This window comes from Triticum urartu, chromosome 3, assembly GCF_003073215.2.
Source record: "Triticum urartu cultivar G1812 chromosome 3, Tu2.1, whole genome shotgun sequence".
NCBI lineage: Eukaryota > Viridiplantae > Streptophyta > Magnoliopsida > Poales > Poaceae > Triticum > Triticum urartu.
Window position 1 is genome coordinate 565,224,362 of NC_053024.1, and position 19,714 is coordinate 565,244,075.

Consider the following 19,714-nt stretch of genomic DNA (forward strand, 5'->3'; position numbering starts at 1 on the left):
GTAAAGTTGGATTGAATTCTTTCTGCAAGCTTAACCCGGTACTAGAGGTAAATTCCCTTGACTCCCTTTTTTCTTCAGTAGTTAAGTATTTGCATGACCTTTAACATGGTATTTGCCTACAAGCCAAGTCTGACTTTTGGAAGGCAAAATACGATCATGACGCTGCCAAGAAGGCTAGAGCCGCCACCATAGCCGCCAAGAAGACGACCCGAAAGTCCAAGAAGAAAAGAACCGCTTCTGATATGTTCAAGCTAGATGATGTTTCTGAGTCGGAGGTAGCCCTTGAATTTCTTGGCCTATTTTTTAACAACCTTATTGACACTGACTATTGCCAGGATGACACGTGAGCCAGCCAGGCAGTAGAAGAAGAGGTAACTATTTCCTCCGACTCAGAACCTTTGCCAAGACAGAAACCTCGACTGGTAACCCGAAAAGTAAGGTTTTCGCACCCTTTGGCTTATTTGGATCCTCATTTTCTGTTGAAAATGCAGCAACATGAGAGCCGCTGTCAGGCCCAGACCAGTGACGATAATGAACTGCTCTCCGGCTTACCGAAGACTCCTCGGAAACGCCAGAATGAGGTTTATTTTCACCTTTATCTTTCACTTTTGTCAATGAATCTACTTCCTTGCTCTCTTAATTGTGATTTTACTATTGCAGGAGGTTTCTTGTTCGTCCGGCGATTCTTCACAAACTCAATTTCCGGCTTTCAGGACTACCCCCGGGTAAAGAAAATTATCTTTCTTCTGCATCTTTAGATCTGTATCATTATATTGACTCATGAAATTCCTCTTAGTGGTCAAGCAAAGCCCAAGAAAAAGAGGGTGGATAAGCCGGCGGAAGACCCGAAAGACCCTTCTCCTAAGCCAGCAATACCAACTGCTCCTGAACAATCCGAAGCACCAGAAGACCCTACTGTCAATATTTAATCCGACCTTCCTGAGCCGTCCACTGATGAGACCATTCTCAATCCATCCACCGTCAGGCTGTCCAGCTCAGCTGACCCACCGGCGCCTTCTGACAATGACGTCTTAATTACTGGTAGCCGATTCATTGAGCCGGGCAATCCAACTATACTGGCCAGGCACTCTGCCAAACAAGAGGCCTTGGAAAGGCAGAAAGTACGGTTTGACGTCTCTCACTATGCTCACCTGAACATTAGTGACGTGCCGTCTAGATACCTCAGTCATGTGCGTTCCAGCCATGACTCGGAAATTGAGATGGTCAAGCAGCTGCAACTGAAATATGAGGTATGTTCCCCGGCTTTCACTAGTTTACATATGCTCTGCCAGCCCCCAAGTCTTCGGATTATGATGAACCTGAATGATCTGTAGACTTATGATATAGGTTGATGCTCTATCTTAGATTTTCCCTAAGTCCAGTGGATTAGCATAAATTTGACCTGTAGTCCCCAAGTCTTGAGAAAAGCAAAGTGATGATTTAAGACTTGCTTCAATATAAATTTTACCACTTTGAAGAAATCCATGTTGTTCATCTTAATCACTAGTCGAAACTAAGTATTCCTCATATGTAGCCCCCAAGTGTCGGGTTGTCATGCTTGCAGCAACCTAGGACTTGTAATTGCCTGATGCCCATAAAAGCTTCAACCACTGTAGCTCCCAAGGTCCAGGTCATTATGCAATAATGAGAAGGGACTTTGTAAATATGATCATGTAAACTTTAACAGCAATGTGTAGCCTCCAAGGGCCGGCTTAATTTATCATGGATGAGCTGGTACTTGACTTCATAACTGTCTTGAATTAATCCGGCTCAAAATGATAAAACTTTCTTAATTTCATGCATTAGCCCCCAAGTGCCAAGCGTTGTTACTTGTAAAACACTTGGGACTTTAATCATAGAAGAACCATTTTGCATTTTAAAAAATTGCTTTGGCAGACATTAGCCCCCAAGTGCCGAGTGGTGTTGTGTTGCAAAGCACTTGGGCTTTAATCATTATTTCCTTTATTGAAATAAATTTTTAACACACCTATGCATGTCTGTAGACCCCCATAACTGAATTGGGTTCTCAATTAACTGATGCAAAGACCCAGCTGGTGGATCAAGAAACGGAGATAAAAAATGCTGACTCCAAACTCCAATAAGCCTCTCTGAAGCTGAAAAATTGAAGACTAGTATTGATGCGGAGAGAAAATCCTGGGCTGATGAGAACACCTTGCTGATACAGCGTGCTGAGACAGCTGAGGCGGCTCTCAAGGAGGTTACCACGGAGCTCACCGACTTAAAAATCGCGTGTCTCAGATGGTCTCCGCAGTCTTTGGTGAGTCATTTATATTATTTACTTAAACTCTATTTTTACCAAAAATATAAGCCGCCTGCTTAACCCTTTAAAATACTCATAGGTCCACGGAGGAGCAATTTGAGCCAAAACAGCGTGACAAAACTCAAGGCGGTTTACACCCTGGTGGAGCAACTGTACACTGGGGCTCAACAAGCGCTTGCTATTATCTCCCCAGCCAACCAGGGACCAAACCTCTTGAGTGATGTTTTGAAGAAATTATCCATCTTACCCGCCAGATTCCAAGAGGTCAAGCGGTCTTGTGCAAGAGCCGGAGCCCTAACTACTTTAAGCCGCTCCAAAGCTTGGGTGCCGGAACTAGACCCGACTGACGTAGCCAAAGGGTATCCCCCCTTGAAGGAAGACAGGACTCCGTTTGATCAAGATGACTTTGTCGCTTGTGTGAGGGAAGTTCGTCCTCAGGCTACCATTCTTGGCGATGAGACCAACATTGATAAGTATCAGCCGGGTTTTGATGTTGACAATAAAAAGATGGCGACTCCTTCATATAAAGTAACAGATCTCATCCTGCCGGTTCGCCAACACACCTTTGCTCCAGAGATTGACCCGGCTGATCTGATTGATGAAGGAGCTGAGTTCGTTGCTCTTCATGGGTTCAACTGGTCTAAGCCCAGCTTCCATTCAGTGGAGGGAGACGAACCGGCGAGGGAGGAGTCATAACCGTCCAAATAATCCGGCCAAGACTTGATGACCCAGCCTTAGCTTAACATCCGTTGAAGAGAAAAAATAGTTTTAACCTTTTTTTGGCTCCCAACGCCTTGTAATAGGCTAGCTTTAAAACTTGCATGTTCTGCCTATGCCATCATGCATATCATACTGCATCTGACATTTTATCCGTCATGTCAATATATGATTTATATCTTTTATCATATCTGCAGTGTTTAAACCTGTTCCTGTTTGTAGAAGATGGGAAACTGTCCTGGCGGTTTACCGTTGGACGGGTCAAAACACCCAATACATAACTATGAAATTACCATAGCAGAATAATCGGGACCATGTGTAAAGATAAACAAGACTGAAAAGCCTTTGAAAAATAAAAAAAACACAGATAAGTCTGTTTATGAATGACAATGTCATACCTGCGTTCTTTGACTTTGGACTCCCGGCTTATGTGACCCGGATAGTAAGGGTGACAACCCAATCATTTTATAAGTCAATACTCCATATGCCTGATGACTATTATACATTGGCAACTTATTGTCAAAGAACCAAGCCGGTTTAAATTGAAACCAAACTTATAGTTAGATTCGAGAAAACAAAAAACTAATAAAACAAAAGAGTATCTTTTAAACAATGTAAATCAAGCATTAAGAAAAATTTGAAGGCTTCCGATTCGAATACGATCGGTAAACCGGACCAAAGGGGTTAAGCTAGGATTCAGATACAATCATGTAGCCCCCGGTGGCTTTGGCGTTGCGCCGATCAAGAGGGTACCGACAGCTATGTTCTCTTTGGTTTGAATACGACCTATGTTTGAACAGGAAGCCCCCAAATGACCTTGAGAGGTTTTTAACGACCCTGATTCGAATATGATCCAAGTCGGACCCAAAAGGGGTTGAGCTATGATTCGCATACGATCTGGAAGCCCCCTAGTGAGTTTGGCTTTGTGCCGATCAAGAGGGTTACGACAACTATGTTCTCTTTGGTTCGAATACGACCTATGTTTGAATAGGAAGCCCCCTAGTGACCATGAGGTTTAACGGCTAGATACGAATATGATCATGAGCCGGACCAAAAGGGTTAAGCTAGATTCGAATACGATCAGCCCCCAACTGGTAGTTTTAATAATTAGAATAATAACGATATATGGTCAAAAAAGGACAGAGGTCCTGCTTTATTACTTATCATAATATATACAACTTCAAAGTATGTACATTATGAGAGCTGGTGGCTCAAGTGTAGTAAGGCCGAAGATGAGCAATATTCCATGGTCGGCGGGTCTCCTCCTCCGATTTACGTGAGTCTTGGTGCTCTCGAACATCGATAAGGTAATATGACCCGTTGTTTAAGTTTTTGCTGACCACAAAGGGTCCTTCCCAAGGTGGGGATTTCTTGTGCGCATCAGACTGATCCTGGATGAGCCGGAGCACCAGGGCACCTTCTTGAAAGGTTCGTGACTTAACCCGGTGACTATGGTAACGGCGCATGTCATGTTGGTAAATTGCTGAGCGGGCTGCCGCTAAGTCACGTTCTTCATCCAACAAGTCAAGCGCATCCTGACGGGCTTGTTCATTATCAGCCTCACCGTAAGCCGCCACGCGGGGCGAGTCACGATGGATGTCACTGGGATAAACTGCCTCTGCTCCATAAACCATGAAGAAAGGCGTATAACCCGTAGACCTGTTAGGGGTAGTATGGATGCTCCATATCACAGAGGGTAATTCTTCCACCCAACAACCTGGCGTATGTTGTAAAGGGACCATAAGCCGGGGTTTTAGACCTTTCAGGATTTCCTGATTGGCTCTTTCAGCTTGACCATTGGATTGGTGGTGAGCTATTGATGAAACATCAAGCCGGATTTGTTCCCGTTGACACAACTCTTCCATATCTCCTTGGGACAGGTTAGTGCCATTATCAGTGATAATGCTGTGTGGAAAGCCAAAACAAATGATCACTGTCGGTGTCAAAACCGGCGGATCTCGGGTAGGGTGTCCCGAACTGTGCGTCTAAGGCGGATGGTAACAGGAGGCAGGGGACACGATGTTTTACCCAGGTTCGGGCCCTCTTGATGGAGGTAAAACCCTACGTCCTGCTTGATTTATTCTTGATGATATGAGTATTACAAGAGTTGATCTACCACGAGATCGGAGAGGCTAAACCTTAGAAGCTAGCCTATGGTATGATTGTATGTATATTATCTATCGACTAGCCCGGCCTCGGTTTATATAATGCACCAGAGGCCTAGGATAACAAGAGTCCTAGCCGAATACGCTGGTGGGGAGGAGTCCTTGTCTTGATCGCCAAGTCTTATGGAATCTTCCTTGTATGCGGCAGCTGTCCGAACTGGCCCATGAGTATACGACCACGGGGGTCCTCGGCCCAATCTAACAGATCGGGAGATGACGTGTTGAGTACCCCCTAGTCCAGGACACCGTCAATCACCTTCTTCATGAATTGAACCGCCGTGGCCGCATCACACTTACTGACCGGTTCTGCCTCAACCCATTTTGTGAACTTGTCCACTGCCACCAAAAGGTGCGTCTTCTTATCTTTAGACCTTTTGAAAGGTCCAACCATGTCAAGCCCCCAGACTGCAAACGGCCAAGTGATTGGAATCATCCGCAATTCTTGAGCCGGCACGTGCGCGCGTCGTGCAAATTTTTGACACCCATCACACCTACTGACCAGATCCTCCGCATCGGCGTGAGCCGTTAGCCAGTAAAAACCATGACGAAAAGCTTTGGCCACCAGAGACTTTGAACCGACATGATGGCCACAATCTCCTTCATGGATCTCACGAAGAAATTCTTGACCCTCTTCAGGAGAGACACAACATTGAAATGCTCCGGTGACACTGCGATGATATAACTCACCATTGGAAATTGTCATTGAATTAGACCGCCGGGTTATCTGTGCCAAGGTCTCATCCTCTAGCAACTCACCACGGGTCATATAAGCCAAATATGGCATTGTCCAATCTGGAATGACATGAAGAGCCACCACCAATTGTGCTTCTGGGTCTGGAACAGCCAAGTCCTCCTCTGTAGGCAACTTAACAGAAGGGTTATGCAGAACATCTAAAAAGGTGTTAGGCAGCACCGGCTTACGCTGAGATCCCAACCGGCTTAAAGCATCGGCCGCTTCATTCTTCCTATGGTCAATGTGCTCCACCTGATAACCCTTGAAGTGTCCAGCAACAGCATCAACCTCACGGCGATAAGCCGCCATGAGAGGGTCCTTGGAATCCCACTTGCCTGATACTTGCTGAGCCACTAAATCTAAGTCGCCAAGGCACCGTACCCGTCTTAAACTCATTTCTCTAGCCATTCGAAGGCCATGGAGTAGGGCCTCATATTCAGCTGCATTGTTAGTACAAGGAAACATCAATTGCAACACATAACAAAATTTGTCACCTCGAGGAGAAGTTAAGACAACTCCAGCCCCTGAGCCTTCCAATTGTCTGGACCCATCAAAATGAATCGTCCAATATGTGTTGTCTGGCTTCTCTTCAGGTATCTGCAACTCTGTACAATCGTTAATGAAGTCCACCAGTGCTTGAGATTTCATGGCAGTATGTGGCACATACTTTAAACCATGAGACCCAAGTTCAATGGCCCACTTGGCGACTCGTCATGCGGCTTCTCTATTTTGAATAATATCTCCTAAAGGAGCAGAGCTAACCACAGTAATAGGATGACCCTGAAAGTAATGCTTAAGCTTCCGGCTTGCCATGAACACCCCATAAACAAGCTTCTGCCAATATGGATATCTCTGTTTGGACTCAATGAGCACATCACTAACGTAATAAACCGGTCTTTGAACCGGATGTTCCTTGCCAGCCTCCTTGTGCTCTACAACAATGGCCACACTAACAACACATGTATTAGCAGACACATATAACAATAGTGGCTCATTCTCAATGGGAGCGGCAAGAACCGGTGGCTCGGCGAGCTGTCTTTTCAGATCTTCAAAGGCAGAGTTAGCAGCGTCACTCTAGATAAAGTTATCTGTCTTCTTCATCATCTGATACAATGGCATAGCCTTCTCACCTAACCGGCTTATGAACCGACGTAAAGTTGCGACACGACCTGCCAGCTGCTGAACGTCATTGATGCATGCCGGCTTAGCCAAAGACGTAATCGCTTTAATTTTCTCTGGGTTAGCCTCAATGCCTCTGTTAGACACCAAAAAACCCAAAAGCTTGCCAGCTGGGACTCCAAAAACGCACTTGGCTGGGTTAAGCATCATCTTGTAGACCCGGAGGTTATCAACGGTTTCCTTCAGATCATCTACCAGAGTTTCCTTCTCTCTGGATTTCACCACTATATCGTCCACATAAGCGTGAACATTACGCCCAATCTGAATATGAAGACAGTTCTACACACACCGCTGATAAGTCGGCTGGGCACTTTTAAGCACAAAAGGCATAGACACATAGTACAAGGCTCCAAACAGAGTAATGAAAGCCGTCTTCTCTTGGTCCTTCACTGCCATCTTGATCTGATGATAGCCGGAATAAGCATCCAGAAAACTCAAATGCTCACAACCCGTTGTAGCATCAATGATTTGATCAATACGAGGGAGAGAAAAAGGATCAACTGGACAAGCCTTGTTTAAATCTGATTAATCCACACACATACGCCAAGTGCTGTTCTTTTTGAGCACAAGCACCGGGTTAGCCAACCACTCTGGGTGAAAAACTTCAACAATAAACCGGGCCGCCAAGAGCTGGGCCACCTCTTCTCCAATAGCCTTGCGCCTTTCCTCATTGAACCGCCGAATACCGACTGGCTTAAACTTGGGATCAATATTGAGAGTGTGCTTAGCGAGTTCTCTCAGTACACCCGGCATGTCAGAAGGCTTCCATGCAAAGATGTCCCGGTTCTCATGGATGAACTCGATGAGCGCGCTTTCCTATTTTGGATCCAAGTTAGCACTGATAATGAACTGTTTGGATGAGTCGCCAGGCACAAAATCAATCATTTTGGTGTCGTCAGCTGATTTAAACTTCAACGCTGGCTCATGCTCCGTGGTTGGCTTTTTCAAAGATGTCATGTCCGCCGGGTCGACATTATCCTTGTAAAACTTCAACTCCTCTGTCGCACAAACAGATTCGGCGTAAGCAGCATCACCTTCTTCACATTCCAAAACTATCTTCCGACTTCCATGCACTGCGATAGTGCCCTTATAACCTGGCATCTTGAGTTGCAGATAAACATAACACGACCATGCCATGAATTTTGCATAAGCTGGCCGTCCAAAAAGAGCATGATATGGGCTTTTGATTTTGACCACTTCAAAGGTTAACTTCTCCGCCCTAGAATCATGCTCATCTCCAAAGGCTACTTCCAGCTCAATCTTACCAACTGGATATGTCGACTTGCCAGGTACTACTCCATGGAAAACGGTGTTGGATGTCTTAAGACTTTTGTCAGTCAACCCCATGTGACGGAACGTCTCATAATAGAGGATGTTGATGCTACTGCCTCCGTCCATGAGTACTTTAGTGAATTTGTACCCACCAACCTGAGGGGCCACCACCAAGGCCATGTGACCCGGATTATCAACCCGAGGAGGGTGATCTTCCCTACTCCACAAAATAGGCTGCTCAGACCACCTCAAATAACATGGAACCGCCGGCTCAACAGCATTCACATATCTCTTATGAAGCTTCTGGTCCCTTTTGCATAAACTGGTGGTGAAAAATACATGATACTGCCCACTGCTCAGCTTCTTTGTGTTACTCTGATACCCGGATTGATGCTGCTGACTACTTTGGCCAGATTACTGATTATAGCCGCCTTGATTGCCTTGAGGGCCCTGGCCATGAAAACCGCCGCCTCCTGAGCCGCTGCCCGGGCCATGAAAGCCGCCACCGCCTGAGCCATTGCCAGGTCCATGATTACCGTCGAACATGTTAGAATTCTTGAAAGCCTTTATGATCGTACAGTCTTTCCATAGATGGGTGGCCGGCTTCTCCTGGGTGCCGTGTCTTGGACAGGGTTCATTTAGCAGCTGCTCGAGGGTGGGACCTGACCCGCCTGACCGAGGAGGTGGCCTCCCCTTACGTTGTTGATTGTTGCCCTATGCACTGGTGGTAGCCACAAACTCCGGACTACCGTCAGCCTTATGTTTATTATTACCTCCTTGATTCGTCGGGTTATGCTGGTGACCCTTCCCATTGTCGTTCTTCTTTCCCTTCCCTGTCTTCTCTTCGTCAGACGCGGGATCCTTGGTACTATCAGAGTTAGCGTACTTGCCAGAGCCGCCATCAGCTGGCCCATGTCATTATAATCATGCTTGAGCTGCCCCAGCTTCTGTTTCAGAGGTTCAAAACGGCAATTTTCTCCAACATTAAGACCACGGAGCTGACATCCATCTTGTCGGATGAATGTATTATTTCCTTCACCCGGTGCACCCAATGGGTCAGGGATTCACCTCCTCTTGCTTTCAATTAGTCAAATCCACAATCGACATGGGCTGCTTGCATGTATCTTTGAAGTTCGGAATGAACCGGGCTTTTAACTCTTCCCATGAGCCGATGGAATTGGGTGGCAACCCCTTTAACCAAGTGTGAGCTATTCCATCTAGCATCATAGTGAAGTACTTGGCCATTGCTGCGTCACTGACCTCCAACAATTCCATGGCCATCTCATAACTTTCAATCCATGCCCCGGGCTGTAAGTCGGCTGTGTAATTAGGCACCTTGCAAGGCCCCTTAAAGTCCTTTGGCAAACGCTCATTACGCAGAGCCGACACCAGACAAGGGACACCTCCTATCCTCGTAGACACACCTATTTCAACAGAGGCCGTTTGGTAAACCGGAAAAACCTGGTGAGCCGCCTGCTCAGCTGCCTGCTGAATCGCCTGCTCAGCCTCTTGGCGGATCCTCTCCTGGTCCACCAAGTTAAGAGCTCCATTATGCGTCGGGTCATACCTGCGTGGCTGGTTACGGCGCTGGGCATTGCTTGACATGGCCGCTGAATCCATATGCCTGCTATAGCTTGGGCTCCGGCTTGGGCGAGGGGTTGAATGAATCCTGTCTCGACTATAAGAGTATCACTCCTGCTGTGCCAGAGCTGTCTCAAGATCTCTGACCCTTCGTGTTTCGATCGCCGTCGGGGAATCGCCTTCCATTGGGAGAGCCGCCGGACGTGCCGATGCAGCAATCAGATTCTCCAAAGGGTTAGAAAACTGACCTGGCGGTGTTGGTGTATGATGAGGCGGAGCCGTATTCACCCAAGGGGGTTCCATAGCTCGCGGCTGAACCGGTGCCCCAGCCCCGGGTGTTGTAATCCGGTTTGCCTCCGGCGGGTTACTGGGACCAGCCCCGGGTGTGTGGAAGAGATTCCTAGGATCATAAGTCAGGGGCAGACACGATTGAGTCTTCTGGTGCCTTCTCCTCATGACCTTGTTTGACGCGTTCAGATTCATCGAAAGTTGAAAAGCCTCTGATTGAAGCTGCTGAGCCCGAGCGTCCAAAGCCGCCCGTTCTGCAGCCATCCGGACGTCCTCCGCCGCCAAGTTTTCCTTGGCTTGAGCTACCTCCCCATGTAACCGTGCCACTTCTGCATCATGCTGAGCTTTGTCCGCCGGTTCAACCACGGTGGTTAATAGGGTCGTCATCCTATCCATGAGATCCATCAGCACCTGAGCCGGCGGGCGCGGGGGGTCTCTTGACCCGGCCGCTGCCGATCCAGTGGTTATCGCTGCTGCAGCCGTAGAGTTTTGAACGGTCTACGTACCAGCCATGAAGATCCCAGCTCTATTCGGCGGCTCAAAGGGGTCCTGAATACTGCTGCCATCGGAATAGCCCCCAAGCCCGCCATCTTGTAGTTGATACAATGAATCCGTCTCACCTGTGGATGACTCACCGTCAGAGTGGACGACCGTCTCACCGCCATCCACAGATCCTTCAGAAAACTCCCCTCCATGGATGCAACCCACGAAGGCACGCCTCACGGCGGGCTGAGTTCGGGCGGGTCTCGCACGGTGAGCCGTCTTGATGAGGTCGTTGCAGATGTCTAGCTCAGGGCCCGGCTCGCCGATCCGGTCGATGAAGACGTGGATTCCGCCGAAGGGGACCCGGTACCCGTACTCAATTGAGCCGGCGTCGGGGCCCCAACCTGCGTCGTCGATGTAGAGCTTGCTGCGACGACTCTTGGTCATCTGGCCGACAGCATATCCCTTGAGCCCTTCAAAGCTGCCCTTCAAGAACTCAAATCCACCGTGCACTGGCCCCACAGTGGGCACCAACTGTCGTGGAATTTTCACGGCAGATGTCCTAGTGAAAGGACTTAGTCGTGGAGCCATCGCAACTAGGAAGCTTAAAGGGGTTAATCGGGACAAAGGACATGAGAGGTTTTTATACTGGTTCATCCCCTTGTGGTGAAGGTAAAGCCTAGTCCAGTTGATGTGGTATTTGCTAGGTTCCGATGACCAAGGAGTGAAATACGCTAGCTTGGCTCTTGATCTGTTGTTTCTTGCCCTAAGCCGCCGCCGGGTCATCCCCTTATATACACAAGTTGACGCCCTACGGCCTATAGAGTCCCGGTCGGCTCATACAACGTGTCCGGCTCGGTGATGTCTTTTACATGCCTTACTTTACAAGTCTTATCATACATGGCGGTTTATACTCATGGGCCTTAAGCCGCCTCTCGGCTTCGGCCTACTACAAACCGTATCATAAACCGTCACCTTGTGTACTCTTTTGGCTTCCTTTAGTTAACCCGCCATTGCTATTGACCCGGCCCCTCCTAGGCGGGTCATTCCTGGTAGTTATACCCCCAACAGTTAGGTTTACCATAATACTTCTTTTGTAGTTGCGGATGCTTGCAAGAGGGGTTAATCATAAGTGGGATGCTTGTCCAAGGAAGGGCAGTACCCAAGCACCAATCCACCCACATATCAAAATATCAAAATAATGAACGCAAATCATATGAGCGTGATGAAAACTAGCTTGACGATAATTCCCATATGTCCTCGGGAGCTCTTTCCTTCATATAAGAGTGCGCCCAGGCTAATCCTTTCCTACAAAAAGGATTGGGCCATCTTGCTACACCTTATTTACTTTTGTTACTTGTTACCAGTTACAAATTACCTTATCACAAAACTATCTGTTACCGATAATTTCAGTGCTTGCAGAGAATACCTTACTGAAAACCGCTTGTCATTTCCTTCTGCTCCTCGTTGGGTTTGACACTCGTACTTATCGAAAGGACTATGATAGATCCCCTATACTTGTGGGTCATCACTCGACCCTGTGGCGGCGGGAGAATGGGACCCACCTCCTCGCGAGCCGCGCCGTCTCGAAGAGCGCCTTGAAGAGCAACATGCCGGCGCCATCGTTAGAGACGCAGCAGGCGAGCATACCCGCGGGGTAGTCCGCCGCGAGCACGGACAGCACCGTGTTGGCTGTCGCCAGGGGCGGCTCCCTGGCTGTGTCCGCCGCGCTCACGAACATGTCCACGCCCACCAGCCTTCGCTCGCCGCCGGTGTAGTCATCCTTGTTGAGCCTATGGAGGTGCGTGGCATGGTTGGTCAGGGAGAGCTTGGGCAGCTGCGCAGCTAGCCACGAGAGCACGAGCCAGGACTCACACGGACCAATTCTTTAGGGTCCACCGCACGCACAAAGTCCTCCATGGGGAACCGGGATGGCTAGTGCCCGCGCGCCGCCGCTGCTTAGGGTTTCAACAGGATGGGGACACGGGAATGGGGGGGAGGGGAGAAGGTCGTTTGATCTATGGGGGTTTGTGCGGGAGGCGATGGGCGGTACGGCGGCGAGGGAAGAGGGAGGTGGGCGGCGGATTTGGATCTGGAGCGGGGAGATGGCTGCAAGGAATCTGGAGCGCTAGGGTTCGCGTGCGGGGCTGTGGGCCGGGCTTCGTGGGGTGAGAGGGTGAGGGAGTTTTATTTTTTAGACAAAGAGGGGGTGAGGGAGAAAGGGCTGCCGTCGGATCTGGGAGCATACGATGGCGTTGGAGGCACGATCCGCGTGACATGCCCATGGACCAATCAGAACCCAGTACACGTTATGACCATCTAAGTTGGTCGGAATCAACTAAAAATAAGGTGTTGAATCATATAAATACTTTTATGATATGAGAAATTCAAATGGTCAATCTTATGGCCACATTCATGGCATAGTTTGTTCAAATGATATCATATTATGCACAAGGGTGCATCTTGGAATGGCAAACAATGTTGCCTAAGGAAGTTTTCATTTTCTTTGGAAGAAAAAATCATTTACCATTTTTTGAGTGCCCAAGATGAGTTTTTTTTGTGAAGGACCTACCATATATTTGCTGCAAAATGGGACCAGGTCATTTGTATAAAATACTAGGCCATATATAATGCACAATTGACAAAATGGTTGGTTGTCAAAAGTTTTTATACACCTCTGGTGAAAAAGACAAATTTCTGTCGATTCACTTGGAAGCGGGTCAAATTTGAACTGCAGCTGCCTCATAGTTTGCTCTTTATTTTTCCCAAAAATTATTTATAGGTACATAAGTATCTGTTTAATCAGAGAAACACAAATAAAATTCCATGATTCAAACACTAGCTAGGGACGGTCATGCCTGCCGTTTTGACCGCATTTTGAAACGGGCATAAAAAAACAAAAAAATGGAAAACCTTCGCATTGTGTCATTATATGTGACCAAGTTAGCAGGAAAAATAATAAACTTGTAGTACGACAATTATTTTAAAAACGTGTTCTCAAAAAAGAGCTATCATGCGTGAAGATGCATGGCTTTCGAGCCAAATTATCAATCTTATATCCACATTCATGGCAAAGTTTGTTCAAATGATCTCATATTGTGCACAACGGTGCATCTTCGGATGGCAAACAATGTTGTCTAAGGAAGTTTCCATTTTCTTTGGATGAAAAATCTATTTTCTATTTTTGGAGTGCACAAAATGAGTTTTTTTGTGACGGGCATACCATATATTCGTTGCAAAATGGGACCAAATCATTTTTATTAAATAATAGGCCATATTTAATGCACAATTGACCAAATGGTTGGGTGTCAAAAGATTTGATCCAACTCTCGTGAAAAAGACAAATTTCCGCCTATTTAGAAGAAAGCGGGTAGAATTTGAACTACGGCTGCCTCATAGTTTGCTATTTATTTTTTCCAAAAATCATTTCTAGGTACATAAGTATCTATTTAATCAGATAAACACAAAAAGTTTTCCAAGATTCAACCACTAGCTAGGAACAGTCATGCCCGCCGTTTTGACCGCATTTCGAAACGGGCATAAAAAATTCAAAAAAATCAAAAAATTGGAAAACCTTCGCATTGTGTCATTATATGTGACCAAGTTATCAGGAAAAATAAAAAACTTGTAATACAGTATTTTTTTGTTTTTAAAAAGTGTTCTCGAAAACGAGCTATCATGTGTGAAGATGCATGGCTTTCAAGCCAAATGATCAATCTTATGGCCATATTCATGGCATAGTTTGTTCAAATGATCTCATATTGTGCACAAGGGTGCATCTTGGGATGGAAAACAATGTTTCCTAAGGAAGTTTTCATTTTCTTTGGACGAAAAATTCATTTTTTATTTTTCTAGTGCCCAAAATGAGTTTTTTTTGTGAAGGACCTACCATATATTTGTTGCAATATTGGACCAAATCATTTCTATAAAATAATAGGTCATATTTAATGCACAATTGACAAAATGGTTGGGTGTCAAAAGATTTGATCCACCTCTCGTGAAAAAGAGAAATTTCCGCTGATTTAGTAGGAAGCGGGTAAAATTTAAACTGCAGCTGCCTCATAGTTTGCTATTTATTTTTTACAAAAATCATTTCTAGGTACATAAGTATCTATTTAATAAGATAAATGCAAAAAAAATTCCAAGATTCAACTACTAGCTAGGAACGGTCATGTCGGACATTATGAACGCATTTTGGAACGGGCATAAAAAATTCAAAAAAATCAAAAAATTGGAAAACCTTTGCATTGTGTCATTATATGCGACCAAGTTACTAGGAAAAATAACAAACTTGTAATAAAGTAATTATTTTTAAAAAGTGTTCTCAGAAACAAGCCATCATGTGTGGAGATGCATGGCTTTCAAGCCAAATGATTAATGTTATGACCACATTCAGGGCATAGTTTGTTCAAATGATTTCATATTGTGCACAAGGTTGTATCTTGGGTTGGCAAACAATGTTGCCTAAGGAAGTTTTCATTTTCTTTGGACGAAAAAAATCATTTTCCATTTTCCAAGTGCCCAAAATGAGCTTTTTTGTGAAGGACCTACCAAATAATTGTTGCAAAATAGGACCAAATCAATTTTATAAAATACTAGGAGATATTTAATGCACAATTGACCAAATGGTTGGTGTCATAAGCTTTGATCCACCTCTGGTGAAAAAGACAAATTTCCACCGATTCAGTAGGAAGCGGGTCAAATTTGAACTGCAACTGCCTCATAGTTTGCTCTTTATGTTTTCCAAAAATCATTTCTAGGTACATAGGTATCTATTTAATTAGAGAAACACAATTTTTTTTCCAAGATTCAACCACTAGCGACAAACGGTCATGCCTGCAGTTTTGACCGCATTTTGAAGCGGGCATAAAAAATTCAAAAAATTGGAAAGCCTTCGCATTGTGTCATTATATGTGACCTCTTTTCCAGGAAAAATAATAAACTTGTAATACGGTAATTATTTTTAAAAAGTGTTCTCAGAAATGAGCTATCATGCGTGAAGATTCATGGCTTTCAAGCCAAATGATCAATCTTATGGCCACATTCATGGCATAGTTTGTTCAAATGATCTCATATTGTGCACAAGGGTGCATCTTGGAATTCCAAACAATGTTGCCTAAGGGAGTTTTCATTTTCTTTGCACGAAAATTCATTTTCCATTTGTTGAGTGCCCAAAATGAGTTTTTTTGTGAAGGACCTACCATATATTTGTTGCAAAATTGGACCAAATCAATTTTCTAAAATACTATGCCATATTTAATGCACAATTGACAAAATGGTTGGGTGTCAAAAGTATTGATCCACCTCTGGTGAAAAAGACAAATTTCCGCCAATTCAGTAGGAAGCTGGTAAAATTTGAACTGCAGCTGCCTTATAGTTTGCTCTTTATTTTTTTCCAAAAATCATTTCTAGATACATAAGTATATATTTAATCAGAAATACATGGTTTGGTGGTGATACGTCGAGGTTTGGACGGTGGCCGAGGGCCCCAACTCCAGAGCGCATAAACTCGCATGACCGCCGCATGGTCACCGGGTGACCGTGGCATTGCCCTGCATTCTGGACGGCATAGGCATGTCTAGTGGGTTGGGAACTCCCTAGGTACGTGCTAGGAAGAAAATGACAACAGAAGAATCTAACAGGGAGACTGAACTATGATCGAACATGAATTAGCACCCAAATGTGTGATTAGCATTACGGGAAATGCACATGGCCAATGGGCGTGAGTTTTGGCTGAGGATGATCATCTAGTAAGAAGACTGTCGTCACAAATTTTTAGCTCAAATAGAGGAGTTTAGGTGGCATTTGTTTTGCAACGTACCACATTGGACAAAAATATGAATGTTGAACCTAGACTCAAATGAATGAATGGATTGATCTGAAATTTGAAGGAGGATGATAATTTGGTCATGTGAAGCCACTTTAAAATTTTCATACCATTTGGATACATAAAATTGGTACTTCCTTCACAGTGCTCTCCATTGAATAGAAAATTGGGAAAAATGCTGAGGGAAATTGGCTAGAATAAATGAGCTAAAGTTTGGTGTAGGGAGGTTCTATGGGCAGGGTCATGTCGTGGTAAATTTTCAGCAATTATAAGTTAACATAAATAATAGCCGCCTCACAAACTGAAAATATCACTAGAAAAAAAGATTGGATGCTGAGCTCACATGTATTATTAGATGGGGCTCAAATTTCGTGGAGAGCTATGATTTGGGAATATATAAGATGTGGCAAAATTTCAGCTCATTAGGATATGCCTAGCTAGTACTTCCTTCACAACAGTTTGAGCTGAACAAAAACTTTGGAAATTTGCCGAGGAAGATTTACCAGGCAAATGGAGTTGAATATTGTCATGAGGAAATGATTTGGATAGTAAAGAATGCCCAATTTTTTGGGGAATTTTGGGAATGGCAGAAATATAGGTTGCTTCACAACCTAGGGTAAAAATTGACACATGGACATGACACATAGGCGAAACTGATGAGGTGGCGCCAAGTCATAGCAATCCCCCACGATTTACAAGGTTATGATCATCTATATTGGTCATGATCAGCTAGAAATAATGTAGTGGGCCCGTGTTGTCTGCTTCATGACCATTTCGTGTAAGGAAATTGCAACCTTTCTGACCAAAATGGTCGTTATAGTTTAGGGTTTGGAGCCCCCCGAACAGCTTTTGACCAATTGGTCTCAAATGGTCGTAGATTTATGACCAATTCTTCCAGGGTCACTGACAAAAGGTCAGAAGTTGACATATTTCTTGTAGTGACATAGATAGATCTTGTATACATCATGTCATCGTTCTTATTGCATTACTCCGTTTCTCCATGAACTTAATACACTAGATGCATGCTGGATAGTGGTCGATGTGTGGAGTAATAGTAGTAGATGCAGGAAGGAGTCGGTCTACTAATCTTGGACGTGATGCCTATATAATGATCATTGCCTAGATATTGTCATGAGTATTTGAAGTTCTATCAATTGCCCAACAGTAATTTGTTTACCCACTATTTGCTATTTTCTCGAGAGAAGCCACTAGTGCAACCTACGGCCCCTGGGTCTCTTTCTCATATTATTTGTATTCATGATCTATTTTATTTGCCCTTTTATTTTTAGATCTACTAAACCAAAAATACAAAAATACCTTGCTGTAATTTATTTTATTTGGCGTTCGATCTATCAATATTTACAACTCTGTCACGTCCGTTTGCCAATTTCTGGCACCGTTACCCGAAAGGGATTGGCAACCCCTTTTACACGTCGGATTGTGAGTATTTGTTATTTGTGTGCATGTGTTGTTTATGTTGTGTCGCTTGGTTCTCCTACTGGTTCGATAACCTTGGTTTCATATCTGAGAGAAATACCTGCCGCTGCTGTGCTACATCATCCCTTCCTCTTTGGGGAAATACCGATGTAGCTTCAAGCGACATCAGTCACATCAGCCCAGTTACACCTTATTTTAAAACGGAGTAAACAACCTAGCGTGCATGGACGTGAGATTATTCAGGCTAACAATCCACCCCCCCCCCTAAGCTCAACGTCCCACGGACGCTAAGTTTCTACCGCAGCTCGACAAATTGAACGCGCCCCAGTGCCTTGGTTAGCGCATCGGCCAGCTGATCCCTTGTGCCGATATGATCGACCTCCACCTGCCTTGTTTCCACATAGTCATGGATGAAGTCGAACTTGACATCGATGTGCTTGCTTCTGTCATGGTGAACAAGACTCTTCACCATTACGATGGCAGATTTGTTGTTGATCAAGACCTTGAATGCACTAACTTCTTCCCCTCTCATTTCTGCAAGAAGGCGGTTCAACCACAGGCCTTGACAAGTAGGCGCCACCACTGCCACATATTCTGCCTCATAGGAGCAGATTGCGACAATCTTTTGCTTTTGAGAGGTCTAAGACATGGGATTTTCACCAAGGAAGAAAACCTGGCCAGAAGTGCTCTTGCAATCTCCAGTGTCTCCAGCGTGGTCACTATCACTGTATCCAACCAATGTAGCTTTCTCAGAGCCACGCTGAGGGAGTCTTGGATTAGGGGGTGTTCGGGTAGCCGGACTATACCTCCAGCCGAACTCCAGGACTATGAAGATACAAGATTGAAGACTCCGTCCCGTGTCCGGATGGGACTTTCCTTGGCGTGGAAGGCAAGCTTGGCGACGCGGATATTCAAGATCTCCTACCATTGTAACCGACTTTGTGTAACCCTAACCCTCTCCGGTGTCTATATAAACCGGAGAGTTTTAGTCTGTAGGACAACTTCATCATACAACAATCATACCATAGGCTAGCTTTTAGGGTTTAGCCTCCTTGATCTCGTGGTAGATCTACTCTTGTACTACCCATATCATCAATATTAATCAAGCAGGACGTAGGGTTTTACCTCCATCAAGAGGGCCCGAACCTGGGTAAAACATTGTGTCCCTTGTCTCCTGTTACCATCCGGCCTAGACGCACAGTTCGGGACCCCCTACCCGAGATCCGCTGGTTTTGACACCGACACACGCCGATAGTAGTAGCCATGTTTCAGAGTTCTACGCACATACCTAAAAAAATTCTTGATGGCCGCCAATTGGGTGGTTGTTGGCTTCTCCATGAACCTACTCACAATCCCCACAAAATGTGCAATGTCCGGCCTGGTATGTACCAAGTACCTCAAACTCTCGATTATACTGCGATACGGAGAGGGATCAACAGCCTTTGCCTCATCATCTTTTCTCAGTTTGAGCCGGCACTCCATGGGCGTTTGACACCCATTGCATCCTGTCATCCCTGCAGCTTCAAGTATCTTTTCCGCATAGCTCTTCTGACACAAAGTAATTGAGTCTCTGGATTGGGTTACCTCGATGCCCAAGTGGTAGCTTAGGAGACCGAGGTCACTCATTTTGAAGAGTTCTTGCATCTACTTCTTAAACTCGGTGATGGATGCTTGGTCGGTGCCGGTGATGATGAGATCGTTGACGTACACACAGACTAGCAGGAATGAATGTGCATCCCCGCGGCGATACA

General features: G+C 45.4%; 1 protein-coding gene across 1 annotated transcript in view; it reads right to left on the reverse strand.

Moving 5' to 3' along the window:
* LOC125546958 (putative cellulose synthase A catalytic subunit 11 [UDP-forming]) overlaps positions 1-19,445 on the reverse strand; it is a 52,692-nt gene extending 33,247 nt beyond the window's left edge. Inside the window, exons 1-2 of the mRNA XM_048711039.1 lie at positions 19,314-19,445; positions 12,241-12,536 (exon numbers count right to left, since the gene is read on the reverse strand). Of these exons, the coding sequence (XP_048566996.1) occupies positions 12,241-12,536; positions 19,314-19,445 (428 nt within the window). The remainder of the gene's footprint in view (positions 1-12,240; positions 12,537-19,313) is intronic.
* Between the last annotated feature and the right edge of the window lie 269 nt (positions 19,446-19,714).